Raw genomic sequence first — 11,587 nt, 5'->3', positions numbered from 1 at the left:
TCAATGTTGCACTTGGTAAAGGCGGGGATAATTTAAATTACTTTATACCTCAGAATGATACTTGTAAATACTTAAGTAAATATACTTGGTTACATTCAACCTCTGGGAATATTGCTGCAACAACCTCGCGGAATGCCTAAACGTCTCGTGATTCGTTAGTATGCCTGATCCCACAATGCTCTGCTTCACGAAGCAGGACTTCCGGAATGTGACGTGTCTGCCCGCTGCAGAACCGGATGCTGGTGGTGGTCCGGTGTGGATGTCAGATGCATTGTAGACTGCGAAGCAAGTTAACTGTGTTATTCCTGAGTGAAGAGAGGCCGGGTGAGGATGTTGTGGTGGCTGCTTGGAGCCGCGCTGCTGGCTCGGGCGGCCGGCTTCTACCTCCCGGGTCTGGCCCCCGTCAGCTTCTGCGAGCCGGGGAACGAGCAGGTCCCAGACTGCAAGGTAAACATGTCGAACATCACCTGAGCAGCAGCAAGGGCTACAACTAAATAACTGAACAACCAACACAGAATACACTCACAAAATATATAGATAGGAACATGTAAATGCAGAAGGTTAGCTAGTTATTTTCTAAACAGCTATAATATATGTGGCAGCTAACGTTAGAACGCCAAAACAAACAAAGCTAACGGATACTATAATAACAAGAGAGCAAGCTAGCTGCTGCTTAGCTAAATACCTCCAAGTTCCTTCGTTTGCCTGGACATCAAACATTATATTGCTAGATAGTTCAGTTGGAATGTCAAAATGAGTAATACTCTGATATTGATTTGAACAGACTAAGTGACTGTATTGTCTGATTTTACTCAGTAAATAGATACCGAGTAGAATCAGAATACCTTTATTCGTCCCACAGAAGGGACAAGAGGCATGCATGCATTACATATTCAAGATAGGAATAGAAATTACACAAAATATAATTTTACAAAACTACACATCCAGGTGGAAAAAAACAAGTACCAGTAAAAGTATTTTTAATAACAATTAAATGTTGAATGTATAAAGTAAATAAACAAGATATTTCATATCAATAATGTAGTAACTGTAATAGTTTACAAAAGCAAACTGTAATTTTGTTTAATAAATTAGGTGTCTGATTTACATTTTTTTTAATTTAAAATAAAGAAATATTAAAGTAGCCTGAATATAAACTATAAAAAAAATAACTACCTATAATATATCAATCTTTATTATTAAATAATATATTGTAACACTGCATCCTGCTAGTCATCTTTATATCTTAACAGTATAACAGTGTCTGATTTTTTTTAATTGTAATCGAATACAGTTACCTTTTTTTTGTATCCTGATTACATAATCTCGTTAAATGTAATCTGTTACTCCCAATGTCTGTCTATATTGCACATAAGTATTATTGCACAGCAGAAGTGTATAGGTCTGTGTTGTTATATGTGTGGGGGTCTACCAGGGGGGTATCTCTCCGTGAGACACAGCAGCCTGTCCCTGAAGGATCTGCACAGTGTGGACAGGGGCCGTTTCTCAATGTTGAGTAAAGCTGCTGCAGAGCCTCTATTTCAAGTATACTACAACATCGAGTGGCGCCGAAGGACTGTTTAAATGCATGTTAAATGCCCAGAATTCGGCGCCACTCGATGACGTAGTATACTTGAAATAGTGGCTCTGCAGCAGCTTTACTCGACATTGAAAAACGACCAGGGTGTCCTTGAGGAGGGGGGGGGGGGATGGGAGGGACACAAAATACTTCCCATGTAGAAGAATATGAAAAGCCATCGCGCTGTCTCTATGTTTTGTCACCCAGACCCATTTGCTTGTTGCTAACAATAAAGGCAGTTAGATATTTAAATTCACATTATGTAACACTCTAAAATGGGGCTACTTACCCACTTTCACTGACAGTACGCCCTAATGTGTCCAGTATCAGTTGTGATAGTCAGTGGCCTCCAAAGTTGCACAAAGCTCAAATATTCATCTAATAACTTTGAGTTTAAGCATTCAGATAGACATATTTAGAACATACTATATATAATTTGCAACTTTTTGCCTATACGAAACTTTGAAAGACAAATCACTTACTGTCCTAATTATGTTAAATTGAGCCCCTCTATTAAACTAGGCACATCAAAAACAAGTAGATACACTCTACCGTCATAGGAATGAAATATAACTGCCTCACCTTGGCATGAATAACACATCACACACAGCTATAGTAAAAATGTATATGTTACCTTTATGTAGTTAGCATGCTATAGAAATGTGCCTTTGCAAAAACATGAAGGGTTGGGTTTCATTGGAATCTTTCTCAGTTGTCAGTTATCATAATAACCCCCAAATAATCCCATAACAGTCAGCTTGTCAGACCATGCTCTGTGAACGTTTGTGCATTACATTTTGGACTTCATTTTCCATGGGTCAGATAAGCCTGTAGACATTTCTACATGTTCACATTATACTGATTATGTGAACTGATCCCAATCACTTGTTCCGGCACCTGAGGTCACTGTTAGAAATGTTGCAACATATATAATAAAAACTATACTGTCTACCTAAACACAGTTCTCAATGTCAAGGACAACGCTGCTGCACATACTCTATGGGCCCGATAGAAAGTAGAGCCATTTTAGCTCCATGAGCCACTGAGCAGTGGAATGGGTGCTGGAACCACTTCTCTTCATGCCTACATGGTTTCAATGGATTCCCTTATTCTGAACAAAGCTTTTATTATGAAACCTTTGCAGAACCCTGTGGGATATTCAGACACGTGCATAGTCCCCATTCATGCTTCAAATGTAGCTGTTGCTTTCTTGTGTCACTTGTAGGTTACCTTCAAATCTGATTTGGCTGGAACATTAACCCTCACACACCCACAGAGCCTACAATTAGAAAACAACACTTTAGAAGAGTAATCCATAACAACGAGGTGTTGAAAATAGGGTTAGGGTCACATTTTATTTCCTCTTGGCAATAAAGCTCCCTGTCATTTTATTAAAGGGGCCTATTATGCTTCTTTTTCTTCTTCTTTCATGCAGTGTTTATATAGGGTTTTGTACATGTAAATGATCTGCAAAGACTAAAATCACTATATAATAGGGATGCACGATATTGGGTTTTTGAAACCGATACCGATAACTTCCTGCTTCTCAAGACCGATACCGATAATAAAAAAAGATTTACGCCACTAATTATTTTAACGCGATTAACGCATGTGTATTTTTTTTCCTCGGCCGCCCCGTAGGTTCAGAGCGCATCGAGTTTAAAATACCATCTACAAGCTGATGCTGACAGCCCCGCTCCAGCTGCCCACTTGTGGCAGACCACACCTCCACGCTCACCGGCAGGCACCGACTGGCCATCGGGAGGACCGGGAGGGTGTGTGTATGTGTGGCCCGAGCGAGCGAGAGAGAGACCTTACGTGCATTGTTGTTGTTAGCATCTGGTGCTAGCTAGCTGCGCTAACGGATATAAGGAGCTGTTTAAATGAAAACAGAGGAGGGACATTTCGCCACAACTGCGCCGAGCACTTGACTTTATGCAGGTAGTCAGACAGTGGGACATTGTACGAAAAGTCAGCACACTCATGATTGCAGCAACATGATTGCAGCGTCGCCGTCCAGGCAGCTCCGGTTCGAGCATATGCCTTGAGTTGCACATAGCTCCAACGAACACACACACACACACACACACACACACACACACACACACACACACACACACACACACACACACACACACACACACACACACACACACACACACACACACACCCCTTTTTTTGTACCCAAAAAATATATTGTATATTATCAGGGCTATTAATACTGGTATCGGGATGACGTCATAATTCCTAATATTGGACCGATAATTATCGGCCCGATAATTATCGTGCATCCCTACTATATAACACATGTACTTCTATTGGCTAGCTCTCCGACACATTGTACGTGATAGGCTAAGGGCGGGACATCGCTAAGCAGTTGACCAATCACAACAGAGTCGACCAGCTAACCAATCAGAGCCGACTGGGCTCTGGTTTCAGACATAGGGTGAAAAGAGGTGCTGCAGCACAGGCAGGATGAGAAAAATAAAGAGCCTTTTGAACATTAAAGCATGGAGAGGTGTCACAGTGGAAGAAAAAATATATATCAACCTGAAAATGAGCATATTAGGGCCCCTTTTAATAACAGTGGCACTGTATTAACAGAACAAATAAATTGGTATTAGGTATTTTCCTTTCTGACTTAATTTTCCTTTGCATCCGCTGCCGGCAAGGTGATGAAGGCCGGGGCTTGAATTACTCTGCAATATGAGAGCCTAACCCTCAGAGAACCAGTGAACAACAGAGAGACAGTAGTAGTAACTTTTGTATATGATGATTTTCCACCAAACTACAAAAAGAGGTTGCATTTAAATGTCCAAACGCTCCCTTCAAGGTGTAAAAAGAGAACCAGCCTATAAAGAATCAGAGTCTGTCAACATGAACACGAATGCCTGATATGTGTCTCTGCTTTGTTTTATTCCAGCCCACCATCGAACTGTTTGTGAACAGGTTGGATTCAGTGGAGTCTGTTCTGCCTTATGAATATACTGCGTAAGTGCCCAGTGTGTAATCATGTACCAATGTGTGACATTTGCATTCCATCCATTTTGGTCTTCTTATCTATACCATGAGCCTCTTTATCTTTATATTGCAAGAAACCCTAACCAAAAGCAGCATCTCCCCTACTGTTAGTTATACCTTTTTTAAATTATGCAAAATCCACTTTTTTTCACGTCTTTTATACATAAACATGTGTCCCCTCTGTGTAAAGAGACTCTGAAAGTTTCTGGAAAAAAGATTCTCTCACTTTTTGTCCTGATCCATTTATATAAAAACCTGTCTGAAAATGAGCTGATCAGTTTTTGGCCACTTTATGATGTCATAACAATTTCTTTGGCTTGTGTAACCATTAGCCAATCACCAACCAAGGTAACCTCCCTTATCACCTGAATCTCCTCCTATAGCACCAATATCGCTTTCACACCGGAGTACTTTTCCCAGGAATAGTTCCGATAGTTCCTGGGATTTTACTTAAGATCTGGAACTAGAACTTTTTTTTGCGAACCTTTTCACCCCTTTTTAGTCCCTGCTAGAGAGCAGGGACATTCCTGGAGAGAAAAAGGTTCCAATTTCCGATTGGCTGGGCGAATTGCAAACCACGCCCCGTAAAACTCTGAAAAGGTTTTGTTAAGCCGCCATTTTATTTGCTCGCATTAGCATTATTAGCATTAGCCCAGCGCACCAACGGAGAGAGACTAACTTATGGCAACACAAAAGACAACATGGGAGCGGTGGAGTGATGAGGAGGTGTCGGCGCTTCTGGCGATTTACTCGGAAGGCTTCAGTAGAAGCCAGTCCCCAACTTAGGGTGGCAGTATGCGGCGTGAAGTTGTTTGCGGCCTGCCAGTAAACCCAAAGCAGAAGAAGAAGTGACGTCAGTGGCTCCCTCAGGGACTTATTCCGGTGTGAACGCGATTTACTAGCATGGACGCGGGAAGGGGGGGTGCTGAGGGGGCTGCAGCACCCCCATCTGTGAGGTTCCACTAGCACCCTCACCCCCAAACGCGGCGCACCTACAGTGTAAGCGCACCACAGTTTAGCCGCTGCGAGGCTCCATTAGCACCCCCCCCAGCGCGTCACAGTTTCTCCGCTACCAGGCTCCATTTGCACGCAACCCCAACTCTGACTGACTTCTCGCGTCCCTGTTTACTAGATAGTTCCGGCGAAAAGTTCCGGGAACTATTCCTGGGAAAAGTACTTGGTGTGAAAGCGCCTATTAGCCGCGTTCACACCGCAGTGCTTTTCCCACTTTAGTTCCGATATAGTTCCGAAATGCCACGTTCACACCAAAAAGAGCCGGAACTAAAATTAGTTCATGAGAACATTTTTACCCCCTTTTCCGTCCCTGCTAGAGAGCAAAAGGTTCCTATGTCTGATTGGCTGGGCGGAATGCAAACCACGCCCCGTAAAACTCCCAAAAGGTTTTGTGAAGTCGAAGTAAAATCATTACTGTGCATATAGATTGGATCTGAATGAGTCCATGGTCAAAATAAATAAAAAATAAAAGGAAATTGTAAAAAAAAATGTAGACCACTTTCAGATGTAGTGGTCCCTCATTTAAAAGTCAAACCTGTCCTTGCCAAAGATCTAATTTTCTTCAATATTTTAAAAGCCTCTGGAAAAATCCTATTGCCTTTTTAGTTTAGGCAGCCCTTCAGATGCTAACCTCTGTGTTTTCCTACCAAAATAAAGTCATCCCTGTACCACTCTGTTCACGGAGTTTAAACAGTGAATTAGAGCCTTCTTATCTGTTTAGAGTTTTCCACTGTTGGAAAAACTTGGTCCAGATAACAAGTGACTGTGTGCATTATGTAACAGGGAATAAAGGTGTGCGGTTTATGTGTTCTCCCCTCCACACTTTGAACACACGCTTCCTGTTTATGCAGGTTCGACTTCTGCTCAGAGGAAAAAATGAAACGTCCATCAGAGAATCTGGGCCAGGTTCTTTTTGGGGAGAGGATTGAACCCTCACCATACAAGGTAACACACATCTTCAGAAACACACACACACACACACACACACACACACACACACACACACACACACACACACACACACACACACACACACTGCAATTGAATTCCATGAATGAAGATCTTTCATTGGCTATACTCTTAAACAAATAAATACAGAAGCTATGTTTGCCGATACAGTCCTATATTTAGGCCAGGGTTAGGGTAAGCAACGTTTCAATGCTCCTGGGACATCAGGCAAATCTTTTTTGTACATTACAAAATCATAGCTTCATTACTGAGGAGCCGCTGGAAGGAACAGAGGTGAACACTAACTTTACTTTAGAGTCATTGCCAATCTGGTAACCAGGCATCAGCTTTTGGTTGCAGGAACAACAAATATGGTTCCCCTTTTTAAGTAAGACACAATGCAGACAGCTTAATAATGAAAATGTACAATTAAAGGCGTCTTATACATGTAAGCAGGGCCGGCCCTTGGCACTGGCGAACTAATTTGTGTAATTTAAAAAAATAAATGTATTCTGCCTAATTGTCTGCCCTTGATGTAATACATTTCAATTAATAATTGAATAAAGTAAACACCCTTTGCACCCCGGGCCGGAAACATTTTGCATTTGCCCTGTACGAGAGAGAGAGAATCGGTGCCACGGATTGTTGTAGGATTGAGGCTGATAACTACAGCTCAGTGAGGTAAAGGACTCTTGAGTGTTTAGATAGTTCACTTTAGTCTAATACCTCATTCACACCAACGGTGTTTCAGGGCCGGATCGGAGCTGGAGCTTGAAAAGCACCGGGTTTTCCTATTCACACCGCAGCGGAGCAGGCTCTAGCTCCGGAATCCGGTTCGTTTCAAGCACCAAAAAATTGTCCGGCCAGAGCAAAAGCACCGCATGCGTCACGCTTACGTCAAGACGGGGGCAGGGGCGGGATCAACTCCTGAACAACAACAAAAAGCCGGCGTTTTATCCAGTTTGTACACAACGATAGAGAAACTTAACGAGCAGCAGTGGTCCACTGAAGAGACCAGCTACCTACTGGGAATCTGGTCTTCCGAAGAGGTACAGAGGAAGCTGGAGCACAATCGGCCATTGTAGTTTTTGTCGGTGTCAGCTGTGAGGGGTTTCCGCACGGTTTGGCTTTATGAAGCAGGCACGCAAACGGTTACGTCATGACGCAAACGATGACGCAATGACTCAGCACAAGTCGGACTCTGGGCAGTGTGAAAAGAGCCGGAGCTAAACCGAAGAACTGGTTCTGAACCTGAAAAGCTCTAGCACGGAGCTTGAACCGGAGTTGCGTTGGTGTGAATGAGGTATAAGTTATCTCAGTGGGTCTCAAACGGTCTGGTCACAATTAACACCTTTATAATTATTAGGATAAATAACAACGGGTTTGAAATCATTCTAATACTATAGGACAGTAAACCAAAAATATCGTTTAAAACTGGAGATATTAAAAAAAATGCATGAATAAATAAATGTTAACTAGGTAAAGTTAAGGTATAAATGAACAACAAAAATTAAATACGCATACCCCCGGACCCCCCTAGAGGATGTGTCGTCCACCCCCCAATTAAAACATGTTCATACAATAATGAATACATTTGAAAACTTCTTTGTGTATATAACCAACATGTCAATGTACTTAGTTACATTCCACCACTGACTTTAAGAACAAATATTTCTAAGAGCTCTACAGACATTGGAGGATGATAATTTAATATGCACTCACATTATAGACACTACCACTCATTATCTTTGTAACAATTTGTCATTATTTCCATGGAAGTTTTTTTGATAGAGTAATGTCTATGTTTTTATATCAAATGTAATTTTATTGTTGTTTTGTAAACTTGCATAATGGAGAATGATGCATTGTGTATATCAATGATGGAGAACATATGTGAGTTCTGACTGTGTCCTCTGTGTCAGTTTGAGTTTAAGAAGCCTGCAGTGTGTCAGTCGGTGTGCAACAGAACCTACGACACCAGCAAAGCATCAGACAAGAACAAACTGGAGTTCCTAAAGAAAGGCATGCTACTCAACTACCAGCATCACTGGTACGTATAACACACACACACACACATACACACACACACACACACACACACACACACACACACACACACACACCCTCACTTCTATGAATAATCAATGAACTCAATGAGCCTTTGCTACAACACAACATCTGAGAGGATCTTGTATGAATGTATAAACACATGTATACTAAAAACTGAATTTAGTATAACTAATATAGTGTTAGCCATGTCATACGCAATCATGTATAATCATGCCACCAAGGAGAAGACAATACTGAATCAGTAAAAAGAGTTGACTTACATATTTTATAAAAAAAGGAGGCACATGTTATGAATAATAAAAACATAATAAGTAAAAACAAACGATAAGTACATTACATTGCATTTAGCTGACACTTTTATCCAAAGTGACTTACAATAAGTGCATTCGACCAAGAAGATACAAACTTGAAGAAAACATAATCATATAAGTACATCAGGTTTCCTAGAGCCAAAACATTTCAAGTGCTACTCAACTGGCTTTAGATAAGCCAGTCCTTTATTAGTATATAAGTGCTTTGTTTAGAAATTCTTTGTTAGTAATTATATCGCTCGAAGTGGAGTCGAAAGAGATGAGTTTTCAGTTTGCGCCAGAAGATGTGCAAGCTATCTGCTGTCCTGATTTCAATGGGGAGCTCATTCCACCATTTTGGAGCAAGGATAGCAAACCCACGTGTTTTTGCTGATGGGAACTTGGGTCCCCCTCGCAGTGCGGGTGCAGCGAGCTGTTTTGCTGATGCAGAGCGGAGTGCACGTGCTGGGGTGTACAGTTTAACCATGTCCTGGATGTAGGAAGGGCCAGATCCATTCACAGCATGGAAAGTGTCTTGAAGTGGATTCTAGCAGTTACTGGAAGCCAGTGAAGGGAGCGGAGGAGCGGCGTGGTGTGGGAACATTTTGGAAGGTTGAAGACCAGACGAGCCGCTGCTTTCTGGATGAGCTGCAGAGGTCGGATCGCACATGCAGGTAGACCAGCCAGGAGGGAGTTGCAGTAGTCAAGGCGTGAGATGACGAGAGCCTGGACCATTACAACATAACTATCAAACACGACATACAATCGAAGGAAGGTTTGTATTACCCAAATCTAAATTAAATATGGGACAGAAAACAGTCATGTACAGAGCCATGATCAGCTGGAACTCTTTACCGGTTCACATCATTCAGGAAAATTCTCAAGTACATTTGAAAAGGTTGCTAAAAAAATATTTGCGTTAATAACGCGTTAAACGCAAAAAAAAATTAACGCCACTAATTATTTTAACGTGATTAACGCATGTGTATTTTTTGTCCTCGGCCGCCCCGTAGTTTCAGAGAGCATCAAGTTTAAAATACCATCTACAAGCTGATGCTGACAGCCCCGCTCCTGCAGCCCGCTTGGAGCAGACCACACTTCCACGCTCACCGGCGACATTTCGCCACAACTGCGCCGAGCACTTGACTTTATGCAGGAAGCCAGACAGTGGGACATTGTACGAAAAGTCAGCACACTCAGCATGGATAGTGCGCAACATGATTGCAGCGTCCAGGCAGCTCCCGTTCGAGCATATGCCTTGAGTTGCACATAGCTCCAACAATCCATCACACACACACACACACACACACACACACACACACACACACACACACACACACACACACACACACACACACACACACACACACACACAATTTGTATTGTAAGAGAGGTTCCAGGTTGAATTGAGGCGAATATTTGTAATCTTCAGAGGTTGTTGTGTTTAATATTCATGAGAATATTTGTCATTGTTCAAATGATAATAAACATTAGCATAAAGCATATTTGTCCACTCATATGTTGATAAGAGTATTAAAAACTTGAAAAATATTCCTCTACGGTACATTTAGAACAGATAAAAAATGTGCGATTAATTTGCGATTAATCGCGATTAACTATGGACAATCATGCGATTAATCGCGATTAAATATTTTAATCGACTGACAGCCCTAATATATATATAAATACATTCTCTTCAATCTTGATAGTGATACATTCTAATGAGTTATACGTTTTTGTTTACTGTGAAACTGTAGTCTTATCTTGAGGCTGATATTTGGAGTTGCTGAACAAAATATGTCTTTGCATTAGCCTGTATATGAGACATTTGGGGAACATCGATGTGCAGGGGTCAAATATTTAGGGAGGCTTGAGACTTACCTAGCCTTACCTAGATTTTTTTTAAACTTTTATTACCTTTATTTTAATTTACAAACACACCTGAATTGCTCCGCGTAAAGTGAAACCACGGTGTCTGGCGGAGAGATACCGTAGGTCAGGGATCACCAACTACATTTGTCCAAGGGCCACAATTATTCTTAGAGACACTTTCGGGGGCCAGCAATCTTTTTTTTTATAGCCCTGAATTTTGAAGTTGTTGACCGGGGGCACTAGTGGAGCACGCTCATGTACTGTCAAGTCGCGGGAGCCTCGTAGCGGGGCTTACTGCAGAGCGCATAAACTTAAGCAGACTCTTCCAAGCCCCCAGGAAGTGCGCCGGAGTCTGATGAGAATATTCGTTGTGGCCAAACGGCGGTACTACACTTCCGTTAGGTTGCTGGGCCCAGAAACACTTTTTCCCATTGACTTACATTGGGAAAGAGTGGTCTGTAACTCGTTGGATACTTTTTTTTAAACTAAATAAACAACCCAGTATGAACACTTGTATAGCCCTTATTAAAAACATTCGTTGCTCAAGTTGTAAACATTTGCTAATAACGTTATTCTGAGAGTTATTTCCCTCTGCATTATGAACGTGCATCTAACCCACGGGACCGCGGCGCCCGGCACGTTCATGTTACGTGTTCAGCACTACATGCGTGTATCTTTACCCATGGATGCACAATAAGAACGGACCCATATCGCCTTACTGCCATCCCACGGAGCTGTAATATATATATATATATATATATATATACACAGTATGACAGGAAGCTGCACTGTA

At 41.8% G+C, this 11,587-nt stretch overlaps 1 protein-coding gene across 1 annotated transcript in view; it reads left to right on the top strand.

Moving 5' to 3' along the window:
- The first annotated feature begins 200 nt into the window (after window positions 1-200).
- The window catches only part of tm9sf2 (transmembrane 9 superfamily member 2), a 29,040-nt gene continuing 17,653 nt past the window's right edge, over window positions 201-11,587 (top strand). Inside the window, exons 1-4 of the mRNA XM_034100699.2 lie at window positions 201-447; window positions 4,503-4,570; window positions 6,466-6,559; window positions 8,485-8,612. Of these exons, the coding sequence (XP_033956590.1) occupies window positions 331-447; window positions 4,503-4,570; window positions 6,466-6,559; window positions 8,485-8,612 (407 nt within the window). The 5' untranslated portion in view covers window positions 201-330. The remainder of the gene's footprint in view (window positions 448-4,502; window positions 4,571-6,465; window positions 6,560-8,484; window positions 8,613-11,587) is intronic.

The sequence above is a fragment of the Pseudochaenichthys georgianus genome, chromosome 15 (assembly GCF_902827115.2).
Source record: "Pseudochaenichthys georgianus chromosome 15, fPseGeo1.2, whole genome shotgun sequence".
Taxonomy (NCBI): Eukaryota; Metazoa; Chordata; class Actinopteri; order Perciformes; family Channichthyidae; genus Pseudochaenichthys; species Pseudochaenichthys georgianus.
Note: the sequence above shows the minus strand (reverse complement) of the source record. Positions and strands in the feature narration are given on the sequence as shown.